Source organism: Pelophylax lessonae, assembly GCF_965119305.1.
Source record: "Pelophylax lessonae genome assembly, chromosome: 3".
Classification (NCBI taxonomy): domain Eukaryota; kingdom Metazoa; phylum Chordata; class Amphibia; order Anura; family Ranidae; genus Pelophylax; species Pelophylax lessonae.
Genome location: NC_138770.1, coordinates 267,019,023 through 267,046,686, shown reverse-complemented (window position 1 = coordinate 267,046,686; position 27,664 = coordinate 267,019,023). Strand labels below are relative to the sequence as shown.

The 27,664-nt window shown below is 44.3% G+C and overlaps 1 protein-coding gene across 6 annotated transcripts in view; it reads left to right on the top strand.

Moving 5' to 3' along the window:
• The window catches only part of PLD1 (phospholipase D1), a 316,806-nt gene that overhangs the window by 263,776 nt on the left and 25,366 nt on the right, over positions 1-27,664 (top strand). For all 6 annotated transcript variants that reach the window (XM_082249865.1, XM_082249866.1, XM_082249868.1 and 3 more), the window contains 4 exons: positions 2,957-3,045; positions 16,952-17,065; positions 19,379-19,428; positions 25,359-25,493. In XM_082249865.1, the coding sequence (XP_082105991.1) occupies positions 2,957-3,045; positions 16,952-17,065; positions 19,379-19,428; positions 25,359-25,493 (388 nt within the window). The remainder of the gene's footprint in view (positions 1-2,956; positions 3,046-16,951; positions 17,066-19,378; positions 19,429-25,358; positions 25,494-27,664) is intronic.

The window sequence follows — 27,664 nt, the reverse complement described above, 5'->3', positions numbered from 1 at the left end:
CTTACCGACAGCATCTCCCCCTGCACCCCTGGCTGTCCAATCACTATGCAGTGGAGGGGACAATCGGCAGCTCTGTGGTGACTGTGGGATCTCCCTCCATCTAGCAATTCACATCCTTGTATACAGTGGAGAGGGGAGGGGCCGATACCTACCTGGGTCAGTGGCCCCTTTTTTCTTGACTGTATACAGGGAAGTCAATTGCTAGCTGGAGGGGGATCCGGGGGGCACCACAGAGCTGCAGATCGCCCCCTCCACTGCATAGCGAACTGACAGCCAGGGGTGCAGGGGGAGATGCCGGGTCTTGGGCCCCCTCCACAGTGGCAGATCTCCAGGGCCCAGTCACAAATGCGACTGCCACGACCCTGGTAGTTCCGCCACTGCTAAAAGGGATTGTGATTGCTTAGATTGACAGTGCTGTGTGCGGTTTTAAAATTGTGTCTTCTGACCAATCTAAATAACCTGGCACAAATCTCACTTTAAACTTGGACCAAAACCTAAAAAGTAAACGTGGCAAACCTAACAGCAGAGAGTCTAATAGTAGACAAAACTGGTATATGCTTATCCTAAAAGATTTAAAGTTGAAATCCAAGTTTCCTCTAAATTTAAAGAGGAAGTAAACCCTCCTCAGGAAGTTGTACCTATAGGTAAGCCTATGATAAGGCTTACCTATAGGTACTGTAAATATCTCCTAAACATGCACCGTTTAGGAGATATTTACCTTTAATGCAGCCAGTGACGTCACTGGCGCATGCGCTCTGAAGGAACGGCTGATCGTGCCGTTCCTTCAGAGCCCCGTGCCGTGACCGTCGGCTCCCGCGCGCGTGCGCGGGAGTGACGTCACCGCGGCTCCGGCCAATCAGATGACCGGATGCCGCGATCCCGGAAGACGGGCGACATGTCATGTCGCCCGTCATACAGGTAAGAGAGCGGCACGGCGGGGGCTCGTTCTAAGGTAAGTATTTCATAATGAGCTAGTATGCGATGCATACTAGCTCATTATGTCTTTCTCTTGCAGGTTGTAAAAAAAAAAAAAAAGTTTTTAAACGAGTTTACAACCTCTTTAAAGATTTTATTTGGGCAAGTCTTTTCCCAGCTAGGTTGAGCCAGGAAGCTTGGGTTTGTCGGACAGTACCACAGGGAATAAGCCGTATGTGGTCCCAGACAAGCTAAAAGACAAAGATAAGCAATGTGGTACCAAAGGAATAATGAGCATGAGACAATTCTCTGAGATGGTCTAGAAAGTTCACAGAGCAGAGGTTTGGAGCAGATGGACACACACAACAAGATGGGGCAAAAAGAGAGAGAGAGATCAGTGCACATAAAGAGTAAAGCCCCGTACACACGCACCAATTGTCGGCCGAACGATCGGCCGTCTTTTGTTCAGTGCTGTCGTGTTGGTTGAAAAGTGCTCAAGACTGCACACAAATTTTGTCGGCCAACAACAACCAACTTCAGAAGTGATGTCATGTGATGGTTAACTTTCCGTGTGTTTTTTCTTCTCTGAGCATGCTCAGTCTTGCTCATCTGGCTTTTGTCGGCCGAAATCTGTACTGACTGACGAATAATCGGCCGTTCTGGTGTTGGCCAACAAAAATTTTATAGCATGCAGACCAGATTTTGTTCGGCCGAAAAGTCGCAGTCGGTTGTCGGAAGCATCATACTAACAAGCCAACAATCGGCCGATCGGACGTTGGCCGAATATTTACGGCCGACAATCGGTACGTGTGTACGGGCCTTTAGGGGATTTGAATACTCTTAGGGACTGGATAGACCAACAACATCAGGAATCAGACACATGATCACACAGACGCAGATTATTGAAAGCAATCTAAATACTGCAACAGACAACTGGAGTGTGAACCCCACAATCCTTCAAAAGAGCATTGCTCAGTCAAATAATGTAGCCTTCTCCACATGTTCCCATATGCGCAGTGCACAAGAGGATAAACGGAGCAAGTTTGCTAACATAGGGGAAAATAATCGGAGCCAGGAATACAGGAAGAGTCGGATCTGATCACAGGAGCATAAACGGAAAGAAAAGCAGCAATAGTTGGTCAAAAGTACCCAGGGAAAAACAGGATGAATAGCAGAAGTATCCAAAGAGGCTAGGAGAAACAGCAGCAGCAAATAAGAACCCAGAAAGGATAGGAGGGGCCTGGACATGACAGAAGGAACATGAAGCCAGAGACATCCAGGAAAGGACCAGCAGATGGCAAACTGATAGTGCCTCAACAGATGAGTAATCAGGATGAATATTAGGCAAACATCTGATCAATCAACAGCCAACAGGTGGACTACCAATGATCGGTCAAAAGTGAGCAAGTGACTAGGTGTAAAGGCAAGTAAGAAGTATATTCCTAACATTGGCTCTACAGAATATTAAGCCAATATCAAACAACATATTCTAGTACAGTTTTTCCTTTTTAATCCAGTATAAAACTGTCAAATTAAAAATAGCATTAATGCTTTGAAATACTATTGCTAAGAAAATAGTAAGTATGGGAATTGGTTAGAGCTCTTGCTCAATCACTCAGTGTGAACAAAACCTCTCTGGGATAAAGCTTTACAACACATCTTTACAACTGATACAAGGTTTATTTTCTTTCTTTCCAATTTACCCCCTATGTACATCTATTTTCATTTTCTTTGTCCACCGTTTTCTCTCTCTCGCTCTCCCTCTTTATTTTTATCCCAATACCTTTCTGTATCTCTCTAGTATCCCCATCCCTTTCTCTCACTACTATTCTCTTTCCTCACACTTCTTTCTCTTATCTTTGGTTTCTTCTCTCTCTCCCTCTTCTTTCTCTCTCTTCTTTCTCTCTCTCTCTCTCTCACTTTATTTTCCCACTGTCTTTGTTACTTTATCCCTCTCTCTCTTCTATGTACTCCTATCTTTCGCTATTCTTTTTCCATTCTACGCCCATGTTTTATGTATAATTTTATTACTTTTTTCTAGAACCAGTTCTTTATCAGCTGTTCTGACAATAAAGTTGTGTTTAACAAGATTGGGGACACCATTGCTCAAAGAATCATCAGAGCTCACAAGTGAGTGTTTCTATAAACTGTCACCTAATTACAGTATACTTTCCTACACCGTAAAAAGTGAACAATTGCTGCCTAATTCATAAAAGATTGATTAGATGTCAAACTTTTAAGTGCAGAAAATCATAACTACCAATCAGAATATATTCTACTAAGGTGAAACCAGTCCAAGATTTATTTGGATTGGTTGATGTGGATTAGTGCACACGTGCACTTTCAAATGTTTTTGTTGTTTTAAGTAGATATTTGTATAAGACCGCATTCACACTGGTACGACTTGGACCACGACTTGTCAGCCTGACAAGTCGCGGTCCTCACGCTCCCACTGTGTAGTACAGGAGCCGTTCTAATAGGAGTGACACAAGTCGCTCCGACTTAGAAAAAGGGTCCTGTACTACTTCGGGGCAACCTGGAGGCGACTTGCATTGACTTTCATTATGTGAAGTCCGTGCAAGTCGCACCGAAGTCGCGACTGCACGCGACTTCACAGGTCGCCCCCTAAGTCAGAGCGACCTAGTGTGAACCGAGCCTTATACTATTCCTTGTGGTGTTTGTTTGCCTTACATTGTAACCACTTGACCTCTAGAAGATTTAACCTCCTTCATGACCAGGCCATTTTTGCTTTTTGGCACTGCGATATTTTAACTGACAATTTTTCAGTTATGCAACACTGTAAACAAATGAAATTGATATAATTTTTCCCACGAATAAAGTGAAATAAGACCAAAAATTTTGAAAAGAAAAACATTGTTTCTCTTTCATTCATTGACAGACGCATATCCTGATTCTTCTTAACCATTGGGTTGTAATGCCCTCTACAGGAGTAGGACACTAGGCAGAAAAAAGCTTGACCACGCCTATGGGCAGTTCCAGGGGGTATACACCCACAATCAGCTATAGGCACTCAGTTTTTTTTCTGCCTAGTCAGGAGTAAGGACCAAGTTCCTTTTTTCCTTTTCAATGGATCTTTATTTTGTTTCTGTGAGAATCTACTATCAACTTTCGGACTGGGTGACGGACTGGATAATCTAGATCCAGAGGGTCTCCCCAGTCTGGCCAGTAAGCGCGCGCAGGCCTCAGCTCTGTGCTAGGTTGGGCGTGACATAGCCCCACTGGACGAGGGCTGGCCTGCGAGTTAAACATCTCACAGGGGCGCATACGACCTGACCTCGGCCTGAGTTGCAGCATTCCTCCTGGCCGACAGCCACCTACATCCCAATGGAGCGTTGGTCTGTCAGGAGCGGTGCCCACCCTGTTCCTGGTATGGTAAGTAGCTGTCCCTCCTCTACCACTGGAGGGTTTTTGGGGAGGACATGGGCCCCTCCCTTGGACGGTGGGACCCCTGAGTCCCCCCCCCAGCCCTCTAAGGTTATGAGCTGGCTTTTGCCACATGCTCTTAAGGGGGGCTTGTTTGACTTGCTGCTGACTGTCTTTCTCTATCGCTCATTGACAGACGTAGTCTTCTTGATTCTCAAGAGCTGGGTTATGTTGTCTCCGCAGGAGTAGGACTAGGCAGAATGACAAAAGGTTCTGGCTCCACCTTAGGGGCAGTCCCTGAGGGTATATCCTCCCTCTCTCTGCTACAGGGAATCAGTTTTTTTCTGTCTAGTCAGGAGTAAGGACCTAAGTTCCTTGCTGGGATCTTTTGGTCCTGGCAAGACTTTTTTTCTTTAAGAAAAAGACATTTTTTAGGTAGTTTTCTCCAGTGTTTTTTTCCTGTGAGATCTTCAAGCAAAAATGCCGGACTGGGCGACACTTGTGGTCACCCCAGCCGGCCTACGAGCGCGCGCAGACCATGGCATTGCGCTTGGTCGGCCGCGACATATTCAAGTAAGTATGCGGGGCCGGGCGACGGGCTGGATGTTGAGATCCAGTGGTCACCCCGGTTTCTGCCTACGAGCGCGTGCAGACCAGTGCGCTGGGTCGGCCGCGACGGAGTCCCAGTAAAGGGACTGACTTTGCGAGTTAAAAGTCTCGCTTGGACGCCAGGTACCAGAGAGTCGAGGCGTCCACAAACCCCCACCCCGGTGGAGAGGGTATTGTGAAGAGAGGGTGCCTGTCGGTTCGGTATGGTGAGTAAACGTTCCCTTTTTTCCTCATTATGAGGCAGTATATATTATGGGCCCCTCCATATATGGTCAGTATATATCTGATACTTACAAGTCCCCCTTGTAATACAGCATGTGTTTGTGGGAAGTGGACTTGGTTCAAGAGCTAACACTCTACCCAGCAGACTGTAACATTACAGCAGACATAGGAGGTATAATCCTACCTTATGTGCAGTATATCTCTGTAGATCCATATGTCACCTCTTAGCAGAGTGCAGGTGGATGTGCTGGGAAGACGATATCGGCGGTCCGCCGCCATTTTGCCGTAGACCGAATGCATGTATGTCCTCAGGTCACGCCGGCCGCCATGTTTTTGGAGTCTTATGTCTCTTCTATGGGGGCGGCCATGTTTTGTGAGCCCAGCTACCTCGTGGAGGGCTGGGAACGCCGGAAGGCGTACACAGGGGGCGGAGCCACGCCTTCTGCCCGGGAAAAAGCAAACAGCTCCTTCCAGTCTGTGTAAGACAGACGCTGACTGCAGTTTGTTGGAAACTGCACTGCATCGGTTGGTGAGCCTTGGGGGTCCCTCTCTCTCTCTCTGGGATCGAGAAGCAGGTACTCTGAGGGGCGCTATTGCGCTAGGGGGAGACACACAAAAAAAAAAAAGAAAAAGTTTTTTTGTTTTGCTGGCAAAGGTGTCCTGTATTAACATGGACCCTGCCACTCATGTATCTCCTCCGGATCCCCTCGAGGGGTCTGCGGGATCCTCCAGCACCCCATTGACAATTGAATCTTTGTCAGCTATTATGGAAACTTTTGTGTCCCGGGTGGAAGTGGCTTGTCAGGGACAGGGCGCAAGAAAGCGACCCCCGCCTAACCCCTTATTATCTGAAACCTCGGATTCAGACCTTGAGCCTATTTCTGCAGTTGCAGGTACTTCATCTGGTATTGGTGTCTCGGGTCCTGTCTCTTCAGACAGTGAGGAGGATGTTTCGGCATCCGCCATAGCCCGAGAGGAAGCGTTGGTAAACGCACTCATTATATCTGTTCAAGAGACTTTAAGGTTACAGGGTATTCCATCAGAAATAGCTGAAACTGAGATCCCTTTTGGGACTAAAAAGCGCATCAAAGTGGCGAAGGTTTTTCCATTGCCCAAATGTTTTGGCAATCCAATCGAAGAAGAATGGCGTCTGCCAAAACGCACTTTTAATATTTCTAAACGCATTGACAGGCGTTATCCGTTTGAGGAAACCCTTATTAAGAAATGGACAGAACCACCTGTGGTGGATTCACCTATTGCTAGATTGAATAAAGCCACGGTTATTCCTTTAGAAGACGCTCCGTCTTTTAAAGATCCAGTGGATCGCAAGATAGAAGCTATGTCTCGCACCATGTTTTCCTTGATTGGATCAGCTTTCAGACCAATAATTGCTATTGGTCTGGTTTCGCAGGCTGTAACTGAATGGACCAAGTGGTTACGCCGGGACTTAGAAGAAGTCCCTCAGGCGGTATCAGATTTGTTGGAACAAATGATACAGGGGTTACAGTTTGTATGTGATGCGGCGTTAGACGCCACTCCGTTAATGGCGCGAGCATCAGTCTCAGCAGTGGTTCTCAGGCGTACACTGTGGCTAAAAGGTTGGTTAGCCGACCAAGGTTCCAAAAAAGCATTGGCTAATATCCCCTTTTCAGGAGAGCGTCTATTTGGAGCCAACTTAGATGAGATCATTAAGGATCTCACCGGTGGAAAAAGCATCTTTTTACCGCAAAATTTTAAAGGTAGAGGAACTCGTCAAAGACGAGGGCCTTCTTTTTCTGCTCACAAGAGGTTTTTTCGTCCAGCGGGTGAAAAAAACTAAGTCCTCCAAAGCTCCTGCAGGAGGCGTCAGGGGTCGTTGGTCGGGCAAGCAAAAGCCCGCCCCCTCCAGACCTGAAGATAAACCATCCAAAGCCTGAAGGTGCGCCCCCACCCATAACTGGGGTGGGGGGACGTCTTCGCCGGTTCCCGGATCCATGGCTTTCCAGAATCCCGGACAAATGGGTTTGCGAAGTCATAAGGTCAGGATACAAGATCGAGTTTCGATCTCTCCCACCGGCGCGATTCTTCCCTTCCAATATCCGACTATCCGCAGATCGTTTAGAAGATCTGCGGAGAGCAGTCACAGATTTACTACAACAAGGAGTGGTAGTCCACGTTCCTTGGACAGAACGGTTTCAAGGGTTTTATTCAAACCTGTTTACAATACCCAGGAAAGAGGGCAAAGTGCGTCCAATTCTGGACTTAAGAGCACTCAATTCTTTCGTCAACATAAGAAGATTCAGAATGGAGTCCATTCGCACGGTAGCAGCCTTCCTGCATCCAGGGGATGTCCTAGCGTCCATAGACATCAAGGACGCCTATCTTCACATTCCCATTTTCGCAGGACATCAGCGTTTTCTACGCTTTTCCGTAGAGGAGAACCACTATCAGTTTGTGGCGTTACCTTTCGGTCTCGCCACGGCTCCGCGGGTCTTCACAAAGGTGTTGGCCCCAATGTTGGCACTTCTGCTCCAAAGAGGTATATCGATTCTAGGTTACCTAGACGATCTTCTGCTTCATGCAGAGTCTCCTCAGACCTTGCTACAAAACATAGAAATTACTATGATTTCTTTACAGGAATTCGGGTGGCTGGTGAACCAGCAAAAGTCATTTCTGGTTCCCACCCAGAGGCTCGAATATCTGGGTCTAATTCTAGACACAGTCAGGACAAGAGTTTTTCTTCCGGTAGGGAAACTCCGAAAGATTCAATCTGCAGTCCAGTTGTTACTGTCCAACAGCTGGTCTTCCCTTCGGACTTGCATGAGGGTTCTGGGGTTGATGGTGGCTTCGTTCGAAGCAGTCCCATTTGCCCAGTCCCATACCCGAATTCTTCAGCAAGAGATTCTTCTCAGATGGAATCGGAATCCGGAATCCCTGGACAATCAGATCCGATTGAGCAAACAGACCAGAGAGTCTCTGGTCTGGTGGCTTCGGTCTCCGATGCTCAGCCAGGGAAAGTCATTTCTGCCAATATATTGGACGACAGTGACCACGGATGCCAGTCTATCCGGATGGGGAGGAATTCTCGGTCAGTTATCTGTTCAGGGACTTTGGTCCCCGGAAGAATCCAGGTTACCGATAAATGTATTGGAACTGAGAGCGATCAGACTTTGTCTGATTCACTGGACCGAGCAGCTCCAGGGCAGCTCGGTTCGGATCCAGTCGGACAATGCCACGGCCGTGGCTTATGTCAATCACCAGGGGGGCACCAAGAGTGTCCGAGCGGCCAAAGAAGTGGCTTGCATTCTTCGCTGGGCGGAACGATTTGTTCCAGCAATCTCTGCGGTGTTCATTCCGGGGGTGGAGAATTGGCAGGCAGATTATCTCAGCCGTCAGACCCTGGATCAGGGGGAATGGTCCCTCCATCCAGACGTTTTCCACCAGTTGTGCCTACGGTGGGGCACCCCGGATGTGGATCTGTTGGCATCACGATTCAACAGGAAAGTTCAGAGATTCGTGGCTCGCTCCCGCGATCCTCTAGCAGAAACCGCAGACGCACTGATCGCCCCGTGGGGGCAATACCAGCTAATATATGCCTTCCCTCCTCTCGCGTTACTGCCAAGACTTCTTCGCAGAATAGAGGAGGAAGGAATCCCAGTAATCCTGGTAGCTCCGGACTGGCCTCGTCGAGCTTGGTACGCCGACATGGTCAGACTGGTGGCGGACGTCCCGTGGAGACTTCCTCTCAGGGAGGATCTACTGTCTCAGGGACCGATCTTCCATCCTGCTTTACGATCGCTGGCTTTAACGGCCTGGCTATTGAGACCCAGGTGCTGAAGGACAAAGGTTTGTCAGCTTCAGTTATTCCTACTCTAGTTGAAGCAAGGAAAGCGACTTCCAGAAAGATTTATCATCGCACATGGAAGTTCTACATTGCATGGTGTGAACCTTTGGGGTTCCGTCCTCGGTCTTATTCGATTAGTCGAATATTGGCTTTTCTGCAACAAGGGGTTGAGCAGAAACTGGCCTTGAGTACTATCAAGGGTCAGGTCTCAGCATTAGCCATCTTCTTTCAGAAGCCTTTGGCTACTCATTCCTTGGTGCGGAATTTCATCCAGGGGGTGCGACATCTGGCTCCGCCAGTGCACGCGCCGTTACCCCCCTGGGATCTTAATTTAGTGTTGTCGGTTCTTCAGAAACCTCCCTTTGAAGATATTAGGGAGATTCCTCTACCCACGTTGTCCCAGAAGGTGGCCTTCTTGGTGGCTATTACTTCTGCACGCAGGGTGTCAGAACTGGCCGCATTATCTTGTCGTTCACCATATCTGGTGGTTCATAGAGATAAGGTGGTTCTTCGTCCGAATCCATCCTTCCTACCAAAAGTGGTTTCAGAATTTCATCTGAATGAAGAAATTGTATTACCTTCCCTGTGTCCTAAGCCCAGTCATCCTCGGGAGTTTGCTTTACACTCCTTGGATGTGGTCCGGGCGATCAGGGTATACTTGAAAACGACAGACTCGTTTCGCAAGACGGATTCACTTTTTGTGATCCCAGATGGACCCAAAAAGGGGTTGCCTGCATCTGCCGCGACCATTTCCAGATGGATCAGACAGACGGTAGTGCAGGCTTATTCTATTAAGGGTTGGGAGCCCCCGTTCCCTGTTAAGGCGCACTCCACTCGGGCACTTAGTGCGTCTTGGGCCTTTCGCCATCAGGCGTCAGTGGTCCAGGTGTGCAAGGCGGCTACCTGGTCGTCGGTGCATACCTTTTCTAAACATTATAAAGTTGATGTAATGGCATCGTCTGATGCCTCATTTGGCCGCAAGGTTTTGCAGGCCGCAATTTGAGGAGACCAGTGGTCTACCTCGAGGGTTTTTTTTTCCGTTGGAAAATTTTTCTTTAGTCTCATTCTTTGTTTATAATGAGCCTTTAAAACTTCTAGTTTGGCACCGGTTGGGCCTTCTAGATTGGATTTGATTTTGTCAATCACACCCCTCATTTGTGGCACTGCTTCTGGATGTCCCAGCTCTTGAGAATCAAGAAGACTACGTCTGTCAATGAGCGATAGAGAAAAATGGATTTTTGTAAGAACTTACCGTAAAATCCTTTTCTCTTAAGCTCATTGACAGACGTAGTACCCGCCCCTCTATCATTGAGTTGGGTTGGGTTAAATTCTCTGTACTGCTTTAAACAGAACTGATTCCCTGTAGCAGAGAGAGGGAGGATATACCCTCAGGGACTGCCCCTAAGGTGGAGCCAGAACGTTTTGTCATTCTGCCTAGTCCTACTCCTGCGGAGACAACATAACCCAGCTCTTGAGAATCAAGAAGACTACGTCTGTCAATGAGCTTAAGAGAAAAGGATTTTACGGTAAGTTCTTACAAAAATCCATTTTTTTCCTGGTGCACAATGGGGGGGTTGAGCAGGGTTCCCCTGTTAACCTGGGGGATGGTGACCAGGGCGGAGATGTCCTCTGGGCTTCCTGCTGCAGTTGTTGGGCTGGGGGAGCAGATGGTTTAGCATCCGCGAGTCTGCCCTTCACGTGGCTGGATCTGGCCCCAAATTTAGGCCATGGCTGTGCGGCCTACTGGTTGATAGCTATGTGGGGCGGCCCCAGTGAGGGTGACTGAAGCCACTACCCTCCATTTGGGCATCTGCCCTCCTCCCTGCTGCCCCTTGGTGGTTGGCTTCGCTGAGGCTCGTGCCCAGGCGGCTCGGCATCCACAAAAATTTAGGCCGCTGCCTACTAGGCTACGCGGCCAAATTCGGTGGCTCAAATCTTGGCTTTCCTCCAATGGGGGGGGGGGGGGGGGTTGGGCAGAGCCTGGCCTTGAGTACCTTTACGGGCCAGGTTTCAGCCTTGGCAGTTTTCGCTCTACGCTTCGTTCTGTCGTTTAACGTCCATTGGCCACACTTTCCTTGGTGCGTACCTTTATCCAGGGAGCTCAACATTTGGTTCCTCCAGTGCAGTCTCCATTACCGCCGTGGGTCCTCAAATTGGTGGAGAAACCCTTTTTGGCAAGCACAGAGGTAAGACATTTCTTGTAGTTGGTTGCCAGGTTTGCACACATATCAGGAGGGATTTTGGTCCACTCTTCTTTACAGATCTTCTCTAAATCTTTAAGGTTTCTTGGTGGTCGCTTGCTGTGACGAGAGTCACTTTGGGCATGGGGGTTGTGGACCCCAAATTCCTTTAGAGAGGTTGGGGGGCACCATGCCCAGTCTTATGGGGCTCTCTTATGTTTAAATCACCCTGCATCTGTTATGGATGCAGGGTGACCAGGAGGGTGGCGAACACTGAAAATATGGTTTGGACTACTAAAAATAGGTTGACTTGCTTCATATTTGTCAGCAAGGTCAATTGTTCCCTTGGCCATGAGGTTTCTGAGCAGGAAGTGCATTCCTATTATGGTCATCCCAGGAAGTTCTGAAGAGACGGTCGGTCAGAAAAGGACTTCCGTCTAACTTTTAACCCCTGGAGGGATTTCTATGATTTTTGGTTATGTTTGCAATTGAAGTATGGTGATTCTGAAAATGTAAGTTTTATTTGAATGTGATTCATATTTTAGAAGTTATGAAAATGTTGCTTACTGCCTGAGGTGGCTATTGTCAGGTGTGCTAATGACCACACCTGTTGTCTGCTAAGGGAGGTATTGACACAGAGTAATGTGTATTGAGGGCTCGTTAGGGAACCATTGTTCTGTGTCTGACTATTATGTACATTGACTGCCCCCTGGGGCTTCTGTCTCCTTGCATTGGTCAAAGTTATCTGACCAATCACTACTGACTCATTTTCAAGCCCTCATTTGCATTGGTCAAAGCTATCTGACCAATCCCTGTTGACTCATTTCAAGCCCTCATTTGCATGGATATTACACTTTCTGTATAAAGTGTGCTGTGTTCTTCCAATAAATTGTCTTCCTGCTTGAACTTACATACAGCCTGCTTGGTGTTTTGTTCTAATGGATTCCGAACGGCACATAGCTGTAGTTCGGATCCCGGATCCTTGGTTGACCGAACCATCAGACGATGCGATCTGCAAGCTGACTGACTAGAAACAGAGGAGTGTCGGGAGAGCGGACAGGGCGAGCAAGGGTCTCGTCACACTTGCCAACTCAAGTTTCAGCTCCCTCCATAAATTTTCTATAGGATTAAGGTTTGGAAACTGGCTAGGCCTTTCCATGACCTTAATGTGCTTCTTTTTGAGCCACTCCTTTGTTGCCTTGGTGGTATGTTTTTGGTCATTGTCATGCTGGAAGACCGATCCATGATCCATTTTCAGTGTTCTGGCTGAGGAAAGAAGGTTCTTATCCAAGATTTTATTATGCCCCTCAATGCGGCAAATTCGGTGTGTACCTTTTAGCAAAGAAACTGCCCCAAAGCATAATGTTTCCACCTCTGTGCTTGACTGTAGGTATGGTGTTCTTAGGGTCATAGTTAGCATTTTTCTTCCTCCAAGCACAGCCAGTCAAGTTAATGCTAAAGAGCTCAATTTTGGTTTCCTCTGACCAGAGCACTTTTTCCCACACTTTCATTTAGATGTTCTTTGTCAAACTTCAGACAGGCATGTACATGTGCCTTCTTGAGGAGGGGGACCTTGTGGGTGCTTCAGGATTTCAGTCCATGGCGGCATATCGTTTTACCAATGGTTTGTTTGGTGACTGAGGTCCCAGCTGCCTTGAGATCATTTACAAGCTCCTCCTGTGTAGTTCTAAGCTGATCTCTCACGTTTCGCATGATCATCTTTACCCCATGAAGTGAAATCTTGCATGGAGCTCCAGACCCAGGGCAATTGATGGTTATTTAGTAATTCTTCAGTTTGTGAATAATCGCTCCAACAGTTGTCTCCTTCTCACCAAGCTTCTTGCGGATGGTTTTGTAGCCCATTCTAGAATTTTGCAGGTCTACAATCTTGTCCCTGATGTCCTTTCACAGGTCTTGCCCATGATGGTGGGTTTGAATGGAAGAAAGCGATTCTGTGGAAAGGTGTCTTTTATACACAAGTTGATAGGAGCACCTTCTTAAATTGACAGGACCAATCTGTGTACCACATGAGCACATATAGCCAGTCTGTGGGAGCCAGAATTATTGTTGGTAGGGGGATACAATACTTATTTTACTCACTGAACTGCAACTCAATTTATAACATTTGTATCATGTTTTTTTCTGGATTTTTGGTTGATATTTTGTCTCTCTCATTTAACCCCTTCACACCGACGGAACGCAAATATGCAGCCTTGGATTCAGGGGATTGTACCAGGGTGATGCCTGCAGCTTGAGGTATCACCCCGGTACTGTTGTTCAGAGCCGACAGTCGGCTTTCCTGCAATGGCAACCGATGCGGCTGAGCAGCCGTTCAGCTGTGATAACAAGGAGGAGGAAGGGACGCCCCCGCCGCCTTCCACGGCTCGCCCAGGTCTTCAGTCCCACTGGGAGACCTGAGCAACCAGCTGGCACATGTAAAAACCCAGAAGCAATGTCATGGCATCACTTCTGGGTCCTGGAGCCTTAAAGGCACCAGATTTTAAAAAAAGACAACAATTGAAATTCAAACTTGGCGTTTTGAATGCTTTTAAGTGCAAAGGAGGGATTTGGGGTCTTTTAGTCCCAAGATCCCTCCATAAAGAGCACCTGTCACTGCCTATTACTGTCGCAATTGATGTTTACATTCCTTGTGACAGCAATAAGTCATCTAATTGTATTTATTTTTTTAATGGATAGTGTAAAAATAAAAAAATCAAATATGAAGAAAATAAAAAATTTTAAGTGCCCCCGTCCCTCTGTGCTCGCACGCAGAAGTGAACGCATACGCAAGTCGCGCCCCCATATGTAAACGGTGCTCAAACCACACATGTGAGGTATCGCCACAAATGTTAGAGCAAAAGCCATAATTCTAGCACAAGACCTCCTCTGTAACTCTAAACAGATAACCATTAAAACATTTTAACGCAGCGCTTTTGGAGATCTTTAACCACTTAAAGACCAGCCACGTAGATCTACGTCGGCTGACTTTGAGTGGTTATACCGGGATGATGCCTCTAGCTAGAGGCATCATCCCGGTACCGTTGTTTGAAGCCGACGGTTGGCTTTCCGTCGGTAATGATCGATGCGGCTCGGGAGCCGCTCGATCGTTACCCGGGGGGCGGGAGGGGACGTCCCCCCCCCTCCCCCCCTCCCGCCACCTTCCGCGGCTTTGCTCGGGGCTCCCGTCCCACCGGGAGCCCCGAGCACCCTGCCGGCGCGTCCGCCGGCTGGATGGAGTCCCGATGAATGCCGGAAACGGCATCGATCGGGTCTCCGATGACGTAACCCGGAGGCGGCGTCCATGACGTCACATTCGGGTTACTGTGCTGCAAAAGGCGGCAGATATGAAAAACGGCTGTATGCAAAAATGCCGTTTTCGGCGTTTTGCATACAGGGAAGTGTAGTGGAGGGGTCTAGGGTCTTTTAGACCTTCGATCCCTCCATAAAGTGTACCTGTCACTACATATTGGTGTCACAAGGGATGTTTACATTGCTTGTGACAGCAATAAAAGTGATCAGATTTTTTTTTTTTTTTAAAAAACCTGTAATAAAGTTAAAAAAAAAGGAAAAATAAATAGGAAAAAAAAAAAATTTAGCCGCCCCCGTCACCGTTAGCTTGCGCACAAAAAAAAACGTATACGCAAGTCGAGCCGCAAATGAAATCGCTGTTCAAACCACACATGTGAGGTATCGCCGTGATCGCCAGAGCGTGGGCAATAATTTAAAAAAAAGAGCTACACTCTAACTCTAAACAGGTAACCGTTAAATAAATTTAAAGCGTCGCAGATTGAGATCTCTATTGACCGTAGTTTGTCGCCATCCCACGGGGGGGCGCAATTTTGAACTGTAACATGTTTGGTATCTATTTACTCGGCGTGACATGTTCTTTCACAATATACAAAAAAATGGGCTAACTTTACTGTTTAGTATTTTTTAAAATTAGTGAAATGTGATTTTTCTAATTTTTTCCAAAAAAATGGCGTTTTAAAGACCGCTGCGCAAATACCGCGTGACAAAAAATTTTGCAATGACCAACATTTTATTCTCCAGAGTCTTTGCTAAAAAAATATATATAATGTTTGGGGGTTCTAAGTAGTTTTCTAGGAAAAAATACTGGTTTTATCTTGTGAACAAAAAGTGTCCGAAATAGGGCTGGGGGTAAAGTGGTTAAGCAATTTTAAAGTATGACATGTTGGGTATTTATTTACTTGGTGTAACGTCCTCTTTCACATTATCCCAAAAAATTGGGCTAACTTTACTGTTTTCTTTTTCTTTTTAATTCATTTAATTCATGAAAGGGTAGATCTTCACAAAAAAAATTCATTTCAAAGACAGCTGCGCAAATACTGTGTGATATAAGGGAATCCCTTAATTTGAAGGGATGTACTCTCCCTTTCTGTTTTGCTATGGGACAGGAAGTGGAGGGAAATCTCCGAAATGGGACAGTGATGGAGAAAAAAAATCTGACATGGGTTATAACCCTCCTTTACTCTATCCAAAATGGAAAAAAATACGTTTTGCCTATAGTTCTACTTTAAGTTGTTTTCTAAATTGACAAAGTAGCTATCTATTGGTGCCAGTTGATCCATCTGTATCCAGTGAGTTTTGGGAGCCTCAAATCCCATGGTTTGCAATATTGGAGTTTGCAACCAAAGCCTGCATGTTTGCTGTGTGGTTTGCCCTTACCTGTTACCTGTGCCTCCCTATTGGTCATTAACTCCACCAAATAATTTTTATGTTCTACCCCCTTTTTGGGTTTCCTTAGGTGCTGCTCTGGAAAAAGCTTTGACTGTGTACGCAGAGACGGGCCTGCTATCCAACCCAAAGCCCTACTGTATTTAAAAAAGTCACAGGTGCCCTTTAGGCACACTATGCTTGATTAACAAAGCTTTAACACAAGAATGCTTTCTTTACTGTAGCCATATGGCTGTAATAATCTACTTTTAGGGTCACCATACAAGTTACAATATTATTTCAATATGAGGACCCACCAAATCTAAGCAATTAGCAGCCAGTCCCTTGGACTACTTTGTTTTTGGCGTATCTAAAGAAGATTGTACAGTCAGATTGTAATGTGTGTGGTGAGCTTTTGCTGGAAGTGTTACTAAACCCAGGACCCTGCATTCCCCATATCTGGTCTTCCACTGTAAACAGAATATGGAAATGCAATATTTTAGTAAATATAAACTGCTAAATACCTTTTCTCATCAGCAGTATGTAGCAGTTCTGTGACTTATTGTCAAAGCTTGTAGGAGGAGTTTTTATTCTACTCTGACTGTCCTATGAGGCTGAATGACCCCTGATCCTCTGTGCTGATTGGCCCTGTGCTGATCACATGCACCCTCCCCAAGAGAAAAAAAAAAAACACTCTAGCAATACACACCTAACTGAGCATGTGCAGCGTGACTCCAAAGGCTTTCGCTTATCAGGAGATGGTTGGGGGACAGTGGAAGAAGGGGAGGATAGGAGAAGACGGGATCAAACAGCCTTTTTACACAATGCGAAGGATTAACCCCTCAGGTTCCACAGTGAGCATAACCAGCATGCTTTACTGCTTTTACACACTCATTTTACTGTTGTGGGTTTAGTAACACTTTATTTTAAAGTGTCCTTCTCCTGGTGTCTTGGTTTAGTGAATTGAGCCCATTATCTTTAAAATAATAAAATGGATTCTTTGGGCTCGATATTAACAACCCGCCAATGTAGTAAGATCTGTTAATTCAGGGATATGTCATAAAACCTAGAAAGCAGCTACCTTGATTAAAAAAATTGCTACTGTACAGAAGTGTCATTAGGTGTACTTTGTTCTATCTTGCAGGGAAAACAAAAGGTTTCGAGTGTATGTCATCACTCCACTCCTCCCTGGGTTTGAAGGAGACATTTCAACTGGAGGAGGGAGTGCCTTGCAGGCTGTCATGCATTTCAACTACAGGTAACGTAAAGCATACAAATACACTTAACACTAGCAACACAATTTGTTCATGAAACTGCTGCATTGCTTGTTAAAAGATTATTGAACTGTGACCATATATAAAAATGCATTATGCTTTCATTTGAATGTAAAACATAATTGTGTTTGATTTTACAAAACAAAAAAGTGCTAGCAAGTTTAATTTAGGCCTAGTTAAGGCCCCATTCACACTTTGATGTGCTTTTATTAAAATGCATGTTATATAGTTAAACGGTAACCCCCCTGAAATACACTGCGCCTTAAACACACCATAGAGATGTAAAGCGGACCTTACACTTTTGGGTGTGGAATGGTAAAAATGGGCGGGTTTGCTGCAGTATTACCTTCCTCCAACCTCCCCCCTGAAGCTGCAAAGGAAGCCAAGCATTGTATATATGCCAGGGAAAAAATTATAAAGAATGGGATCGAGCTGCAGACGTGTGCAATGCATGTAGTGCGGTGGTCAAGCCTTTACAGGTTTGAAACCGATAGCGAGAAGGCAAAATAATGGCTCCCAAACCTCTGTCAAATGCTCTCTAAAAAGAGATCCACCACAGATCGCTCTTCATAGGGTGACTCAAATCCTGGAAAGTATGAACAGCACACAATTTGTTTCAGGTCCTCTGCTCAGTGCTTTGCAGGGTTTGTTTTTCATCTCTCTTTATCAAATAAGTAGTGTGCTTAAAAGCTGTTACTAATTAGCAGGTTGTGCTTCTATGTGGAAGAATGGAACACATGACCTGTTTGGGCCTTGGTGACAACTTAGCAGTGGCAGAATCACCGTGGTGCAATTGATCCCTTTTCTAAATGGGGGGGGGGGGGGGGGCAGGCTCATTAGGGAAAATTTCAGTTGTGCTTTTGAGCTTGTGCGGCCAGCAAGGTGTCAACAGCAGCAGAATTAATAGCCGTGACAGAATGAAGATATACTTGTTAAGCAAGAAACAGAGTAATACTACAAGAGAAAGTCAGCAGTTTCTCATTAATCCTGTAACTGGCCCTTAGAAGTTAGTAAAATGCACAAGGGTGATGTATAAAGTTTTGACTGCCTACCCTAATATCACTATACAGTTAGTTTACATCCGTGAACCGTGGTCATGCAATAGTCCACCCAAAATTATTTTTGAGACAGTTTTATTTGGTAATAATTAACAACTATGGAGTTTTCTTATTTTTTTACTATATCAAAGAAAAAAAAGAAAACCTGTCTCCCTCACTTTACTTTCCACTTACCTAAAATAAAGATGTCAAGGCAATACAAACAATAACCTCTTTTTGGAAAGAAGACTCCACAAGGTAATCTAATTTGAAATAAAATATATGCTGGTATTGAGTTGATTAAAACTTGTGGTTATGTAATAGTGCAAGATGAAGCTTCACCCTGCGCATATGCCATACACTAAATGCATCTGCTGCTGCAAAAAAAAAAAAAGAAGCAAAACAAAGGTAGGCTAAAGCAAAAAACAAAAACATTTATATAGAAAAAGAGGGTTTGGGGATGTCACACCAGCATACAGACATATGCATACTGATGTGATTTTAAGGGTGGAAAGGTGTGCTTTAACAGGCAACCTGGCTGCCCAAGGGTTATTTCTGCACTGCAGTTAAACAACATTTCAGAAACAATTGTCCCCTACTTCATATAGTAGTAGAAAAGTCTTTAAAGCAACTTTTAGCAACCAAACATTTTCCTACTGGCTTTGATTGATGAAAGGTAATTTGCATGTTCGGGCCTCTATACCAGTTCTAGTCCTACTTCTTCTTTCCAGTTTTTGTAAATCAGCCATTTGACAGTTTTTGTTGATAGATTTGGTCATTTTAACATTCTTGAATTTATTATCTGAAAATATTGTACCTATTGACCAATACATCGGGAAATTAGCCGCAAAGATCTCAGCTAATCCTAGCTATCTATCTTGTCAGTCTGTATAGAACTTCACAACGTTCCACTTATTTCAAGATTTGCAATGATTTTCAGCAACCACTATTCCTGTAGTTTGGCTCCCTCTTGTGTCTATTTCTATGTAACATTTTTGTGCAAACTGCTAGAAATGTTTAATCTTCTTGTTGTATTTTGTTTCATCTAGTAATTTGGTGGTTGGTAAATGATACCACAGGTACTTATCTGCTTTCTAGAGACATTTAATAGCCAACAATATTGGTGTAACACACATATGGAACTAATACACAGAAATGACTCTTTATGTATTACTTTGATATTTCTAATCTATCTGTGTTATGCTCATTTCTTGTCCACATTGTGTTCTGAGTTTGATTTTCATTATCAATTATTTATAGAACCATCTGCAGAGGAGAGCATTCCATCATTGAACAGCTGAAAGCAGAAAGTGAGTGTTTTTTTTTTTTAACTTTTTCTCCTTTCTTTTGCATATCTAAATTAATTTTTAAAATTATTCAGTTTCTATATGGTGTTCCAGTGATATGATATTTTGCTCCTGGTAACACTAAGGGCCGGTTCACATTAGTGCGATCACAGAGATCGCATGTAATTGGGAGCACACTGCTCCTAAATTACATGCGATGTCTGTGCGGTGCAAATTTCAGCCATACAGTTTGTATGGCTGAATTTGCACCACAATCTCACTAAACACGCACACGACCCTTTTTTTTTTATCCGCAGCAGAATCAGATTGCGTGGTGGTTCACACTAGTGTGAATCGATTCTGTGCGAACTAGCAGATCGCACTGCGATATGCGATCTCAACTGGAGGTGTCGTTAACTTTTAATTGACACCCCCTGCGTATCGCATATGGCAGTGTGAACTGCCAGGGGTGCGGATGCGATGCGGGAACAAGCTGCATATTCGTAGCATTACCGCATCGCAGAAGTGTGACTTTTATAAATTTCCATACACTTTCCTTGTTTATGGCAATTTTGTAATTTCAATACTGCACAAATGTTTATGCTGCTGTCCAAATAATGTCTCTCTTCGGAAATTTATATGTGACCACCACTGTGTTATGTAACAAATGCTTTAAATCGCTTATGTGTAAGATGTTTTTTTTTTTGCTAGGGTTGATTTGTTAATTTTATAGTGAAGCTCAAACTATTTAAGCCCATATTCATCTCAGGGCTTTTTTTCAGGGGGAACGCTGGGAACGCAGTTCCGGCACCTCCTGAACTGAATGTATGTAATGACAAAGGGGTGCAGGGGTGTGCTACAGTGTCTAGTGATGCTGGCTGCTGGGGGATCTATTTTGCTAGAGGGGATCTATTTTTGTAGGGAGGTTATTGTTGCTGCTGGGGGACCTATTCTCTCTGGAAGGGATCTATTTTTGCAGGGGGTGGTCTATTGTTGCTGGTGGGGGAATGTATTGTTGCTTGGGATGTTCTTGGGGGGGTCAGTTGTTGCTGGGAGGGATCTACTGTTGAGGGAGAGCTCTATTAATGCTGTCTGTGGAGAGATCTGTTGTTGCTGCTTGGGGTCTATTGTTGCTGGGGATATTTTGTTGCTAGGGAGATCTATTTTTGCTGGGGTGGGGCCCATTGTTGTTGGCTGCAGGGGATCTGTTTTACTGCTTTTATAATTATCATTAACAATTTCCATACAAATAACTTAGTAACACAAATTTTACTTGGTTCTGTATTCTCTCAGGGGTGGGCAGGGGCTGGAACCAAGGAACGGTAGTCTGAGTTAGGTAGGAGCGGAGACAAGGGGTAACTCTAAAAAGGGGAGTTCCTGCACCTATTCTCTGAGAAAAAAAGCCCTGCAAAGCCTAAAATACTATATTCAAAAAAAGGTCAAACCTAATGGAAAGCTGTTATCAGTTTTAACTGTATGTTCACAATGAAGAAATGTATCTTGACCACTTGTTTTTTTTCTCTTTTACTGCCACCCTTCCTGAACAGGAAGTGAGGGGAAAATTATCCCATGGAGCCATAAAAGCAGCCATATTCTGACAAGGATTCTAACACTTTCCTGCTCCAAAATATTGTTGTCTTGTAAATTGGGAATTAAGGGATTAAAAGAGTAGATTTGTCCATTCCCAACTCTAACTAAACACAACAGTTTGGGATGGATTTGAGCTTTCAAAATAACATACTTTGAATATGGCCCTTTAAGTCTATGGAAGGTCCATGTAGTGATTTAACTGTGTGTAAAAGTATACATAAATTATGGAAATAAAGTAAAATCTATTCGGTTTGCCACACACCATTGCCATAATCGCTAAACTCTAGCACAGTCAAAAAATGTTATGGTGCTTCCAAAGAGTAAGTGCCGGTTCACATTATTGCGGCTGCGGAGATCGCATGTAATTCGGAGCGCACTGCTCCTTCATTCCATGCGATCTCATGTGTGGATGCGAATTCAGCCATACACTTTGTATCCGCACCAAACGCGCACAGGACCCTTTTTTTTTTCAGCCGCATCAGGATCGGATCGCACAGTGGTTCACACTTGTGCGATCCGATCCTGTTCGAACTGTCAGATCGCACTGCGATATGCGATCAAACTGGGGGTGTCGTTAACACTTAATTGACACCCCCTGCGTATCGCATATGGCAGTGTGAACTGCCAGATGTGCGGATGCGATGCGGGATCACGCTGCATATTCGCAGCGTTCCCGCATCGCACAGGTGTGACCCGGCACTTAACGGTCAAGTTTATTTTGTTTGTCCAGTAGTAAGTATTTAAAAATCACAACTAATAAAGGATTGTAAACAAATCGTAAAATAGTATTTGCAAGCCTTTACTGCCATAATTTGGGTCTATTTTAAATGACTGACTTTGGGGATTTATCCTTGGGAGTGCATGAACAACATTTTGCTGCTGTATTTGTAATAATTTGTTTAAAAGTATATTTCAGCATTTGCATGAAGAGTGTACAGCGCTAAAAGCTCTGCTATTTGTGAGAACCTTAAGAGAGCAGTGCTAATATAAGTAGACTAACAAGCTCCTTGTTGGGTCAGGAGCATAATGTATTACTTTCACAATTCGTGGGAAATAAAGTGAGCCAGTGGAGAAAAAAAGATTTTGCCTTTGTATCATGTCTGAAGTAGGTGTGTATATGAAAGTTAACAACATCTCCCATAGGCCACAAAGGCACCAGCTGAAGCTTTTTGAAGCAATTTCTAGTTGTGGAATCAGATAAACCCTGCCCCTGTTTAGTTTTTGCAGGTTTCTAGATTGTGGCCTAATTTTACACATTTGGACAAAATGTGCAATCTGCCTTTCCTAGAGACTGTCTGCCTAATATCTGTCATTTACTTTTTCTGTCCCATCTTTTGAGGGACACAGGAATTCTTAGACTGTTGGTTTATACTGCTCCCTACAGTAGAAATGAACTATGGGAAAAAAAATGTTGCAAGCCCAGGACAACCCCACCCAAAACCATTATTCCTCAGTTATTTTGGTAGTGTTGTAAGGAGAGTAAATGTGGTGTTAGGACTTTATCTTTGAGACAAATCCTCTCCTTTCTGAATCTTGGTCTGGGCAAATGTTTGGCTCTCAGCACTTTCAAGGGCTAGGTTTCTGCCTATATTATCTTGTTCAGCAGACAAGTTAGTTTACTCTTTGATTTAGACCATTGTACATGGAGTCTACCATGTAGCTTCCCTTCTTTGTTCCCTTGTGACTCAATGAGATCTGAATCTCTTTGACCTTTAAACATCAATGTTTAAACCCATTAGAGACTTTCCTCTCTATTTTCACCCACAAGGTGATGTTCTTTTAGCCATCACCACTGTGAGGTGAGTGTCTGAATTGGCAGTCTTATCATGCCAGGAATTCTCTCTGGTTTTGCATAGGGACAGGGTGATGTTGAGGTCCAGGACTTCCTTCTTGCCTGTAGTGTTCTTCCATACCTCTATCTGGCTCCAGTTTGCCATAAAGAAAATTCCCACTATCGCCTGGATATGTCTTACAATGTAAGAGTCTATCTCCCAGCCGCTGTTTCTTCAGGTAGACTGCCTGCTTTAGTATTCCAGATAGACCTGTAAGGGTACACTGTCTTCTCTGCCCATTATCTCCAGATGTCTTGGGTAGCAGATCACCATCCACCCCTTCCTATTAAGGTGCACCCCTCTAGATCTGTGTGTGCTTCTTGTCTTTTTCAGTATCCACTACCCTTTCCCAGTTTGCAAGGTTGCCACCTGGTCTTCTGTTTTGGATTTTCTAAGTTCTACCAGGCAAAATATCTGAGCTAATCTGATCTCAACGTCAAGCATTCAATACTTTAGGTGGCTCTTTGAGCTGTAGACGTTCCCATTTCTGTTTTTGTTGTGGGTGTGTTAGCAGTTTTGCTATGTTGCACACCCCTGAGGGACGATATTCTGCCAAAAAAGATTGGTTTTGCAGGAACCAGCCGACTTTAGGCCCATGTGTACAGTTCCATGTCCCTGTCTCATGACTGACTTCTGTCAAACGGGCATGCTGGAAAACCAGTCAGAACAGCATCCATTCAGTTCTGGCAGCCAATGGCTGTGAGCTCTGATCAGTGTGTTGGGGGGCAGGGCAGTCTTCCTACCAGAACACAAAAGAACAGCGGGGGAGGTCGCTGTACTAACATCGCTGGGGGGGGGGGCAGGGCAGTCTTCCTACCAGAACACACAAGCACAGCGGGGGAGGTCACTGTACTAACATTGCTTGTGTTAGTACAGTGATCTGTCAGATTTTTTTTATTTTTTTTTTCATTCAGCCCACTGGGTTGAATAAAACAAAACTTAGAGTGTGTACCAGTCTTAAGAATTCCATGTTCAATAGATAAAAGTAAATATGATTTTTTTTTTCTACTCTAAATAAAAAGCTTTTAAAAAGAGCCCAATCAGCGACACAGGCCATTCATCTGTCATTATTTTAATGCTTTTGGTACTAGTTTATTGCAAAATAGAGGCTTAATGGTTTTGGGCGGAAGTACCTTGTGCTGTCTAGAAAGCTGTTTTGTTTTTTTATGTTATAACCTGGCAGTCTTAAGAATTTCTTTGTCCCTCAATGCGCTCCAAAGAAAGAGTTTACAGCAGGAACAAACATTCTGTTATCCTTAGTAACTATTTGCCTTTATTTCTTTATCTATATTTTTTATGTGTAAAAGGAAGTTTACTATGCTTCAGTTAGCAGCTGGCGAGAAAGGGGGGGATCCGGCAGCGGTGCAAGGATGGGGAGGGGGGAGACCAGGGCAGCAGAAAGAGAAGGGAGGAGAGGCAATGGGGGGGGGGGGGCATTTACTAGAAACAATTTGCTGTATTTTCCTCCTTAAGCTGCTGAATGCAGTGAGGGAGAGGAGGAGAGGCTGGCTTTTAGTGGCTGCAAGAGGAAAATACTGACGATCGGTTTTAGTAAATGCCACCCTCGCTGCCTTCCCTCTCCAGGATTGACAGAGAAGCTTTAGGAACAACAGCGTTCAGGGCACATACCCCCCCCCCCCCCCCCACTAATGATAAATGTCCCCTTGTAACAAATGATATGCTTTATCTCCCCTAATGTAAAAAGAGGCCCCCGGTAATGAGATTTCCCCCCCCCTCTTTATAACTTTAGGGTATTTTCCTGTCTGCAGGTGATGTGGGGGGTGGTGTGTCTTTTCCTGGCTTTTAATGTTGTGAGGTGAGCAGGGTGGAGGGTACAGAGGTACAGGGGGTCCCGAATAGGTGGCACAGACCAAGCAGCATCTTTCCTCACCAATAATAGTGGTCTCACTCTCTTCCTCTTCTTCCTCCTTCTGTCTTGCTCAGCCCTGTAATAGTTCGGTGTCCATCACACCCAGCTGTCAGCATCAATGCTTGCTCTCCCCTCTGTTCAGGAAACAGCGGGCGAAAGCTCAAACTTCTTTCCAGCCAATGAGAGCAGAGGAGAGTGAAACCTAAGGCAACGTAGAAAGCCGAGCAGTGGAGCAAATATTCCACCACTTGGCTGCGGCACAGAAGATGCATTGACACGGTGGGACCTGATTCAGACTCCAGGTTTTTGCTAGTGGAGTAGACTGACAGGGAAGTTGTGGCCCCTGATGCTACGCCCATACCTGCAGCTATCTTGACAATATTAGTCAAATGGAAAGTCTCCTCCCTCAATCCACCCGCCAGGCTTCTCCTCCCCTGCTCTGCCCGGCTCTCTCCTTCCCTGCTCTGTAACTTCTCACCCTGTTCCTCACAGCTCTCAGACTGCATTGGGGAGCAACAGTTTAGCCCAGGGCAGCAATGCAGAGACATGATCTACTTGTCACCTGCTTGCGGTCGACCAGTAGATTGCGATTAATGGGTTGCCGACCCTGGCATTAGTCAATAGGATGTGGTTTTAATAACAGCTGATCTTTTTTCTTTCAGTTGGGGATCAATGGCTGAACTACATATCCTTCTGTGGTCTCCGGACCCATGCTGAGCTGGAAGGAAATCTAGTCTCTGAACTGATATATGTCCACAGCAAGCTGCTCATTGCCGATGACAACACTGTCATTATTGGTAAGAAAACAATCTGTGTTGTTCTTTGGTGCCTTTATCAAACCTTATTACTGTTTTTTAGGTTTCTCTGCTCTACTGCATTGAGTTGATATAAACTATGGAATTAAACCAAGGATATCTGTTTATAAAAAGTCACAATTGATACTTTGTAGGATTTTTGTTTTATGATTTTGACATTTTAACCATGAATTTCAGCCATATTTTCACAAAGTTGCTCAAAGCCTAGCAGAATGGTTTGGTAGATCGATTTTGCCACTTTTTAAAAACTTTCTGCTAGTGGTTTTCTTTAATGTCCTTGCATTGTCTGCCCTTTTCACCAGAGTAATGGTGGGGAGGAAGCCTGTAAAAATCTACTACTCTTTATTTATTTTTATAATTTTCAACTTTATACCTTTTTATGTCAAAAAGAGAGAAAAAAACATGCACAATTTAGAGGGAAATAGGGTGGTAAAACGAAATGCTGTTAGGTAATAAAACAGAATGATCCTAAATCTAATTCTTTGCAAAGATGCAATTTCCCTGTCCCCATATTCTATCTTTACTTCTCTGTGTCACTACTGTACCATGTTTACACAGAATCCATATTTTAGTCTGTGGCATAAGGTGAATTATCCCTTTTTATTATTGCAACCTGCATGGATTCAATTCAGTATGTATTCCACACATACAGACATGAACAAATTTATTAGAGACCATTAAAAAAAAATGCTTAATTCCTCCAACCTGCATATCTTTAGTATGTCATAGTGTAAAGCAAAGAAAGTGTGAAAGAGATCAATTATTGTTAAAAGATAATCTAAAGCTGGCCAAAGATGTATTTTTTTTTTTATTGATCAGCCAAGTGGATGATCAAAAAAAAAAATTGCCTCGTTCACACATTTGGACCGGATGAGAGAATTCCCCCACTGCACTATTGTATTATGGCAACGACTCCTTTGCCAGAATACACTGATCAGCACTGCAGCTGTTTGGCTGCTAGTGCTGATCGAGTGAAAATATACCTTTAGGGAGGAGTTGATCACTAGATTGACATTTCAATCCATGAATGGCCCGGAAATTTTTCTTTTTTTTTTTGTACCATTAGAAAAGATTAGAAATGTATCATAGTAATATTTCAAACTATTTTCATACTTGGCTTTAATCTATTTAAATGAAGAAATGTAGTCACTCTCTGCTGTTTGGTATCATAATTTCACCACACTAAACATGGCCCAGAGAAATAAAAGCAGAGGCTTTCTGTGACAAGGAAAACTCGATGTTTATGTAACTGCAGTTGCAAATATTAGGAAGTTAAAGGTCCATGGGAGAGTAGCCAACCTCCCTGAATGCTGCTGCAAGAGGAAAACCAACCCTAACTCTAAAGGCCCGTACACACGATACGAAAATCGGAAGTAAAATTTCGTCCAACTAACGATCTGCCGATTTTTGGATTGTTAGTATAGTGCTTTCGATTACAAATTTTCGGACGACAAAATCAGGATGTGCAGGCTATAAAATTTTTATCGTGCGTCAACACAACGTCCTATTTTCATGTAATTAGTACAGTTTTGGTCCGAAAAAAATCATAAGAGCAAGACTAGGCATGCTCAGAATCTAAAGAACACCTACAAAACAATTCAACACACGACATCACTTCTGAAGTTGAATTCTGTTGTATGGGAATTTTCTTATGAAAGTAACCTTTTCACTTTTGATATGAGACTAGCATGCAACAAAAAACGGATGAAAGATCGTCCGATAATCTCATCATGTGTACAAGGCTTAAGAATAGTGGCAATGGTAGACAAAAATTTGAGGAAAACTTTCGGGAAGATACAAGCTGAATGTCAAGGTATATGGGTGTCTGATCAAACATCCATCCTTTTTTGAGTAATGGTGGGCTCAGAGCAAGAAAACCTGGGAGTATGCCACTGTTGAAAGAAAAACCTAGAGAAAGACTGAAATTTGCTAAGGTACATATTGTCAAGGCAAATTGCTTCTAGGAGAATGCCCTTTGGACAAATGCTGCAGCTTCCTGGCAAGTCATATACGCTGTTGGCAGTTTTAAAAAAAAAATGCAAATTTAAAAAAAAGAACACTTTGCCAACAGTGAAACGCGGCCCAGTTGTGTGTAAGGGCTGCTTTGCTGAGTCTGGCATTGGGTTCCTTGAATCTGTTAATAGAACAATGGA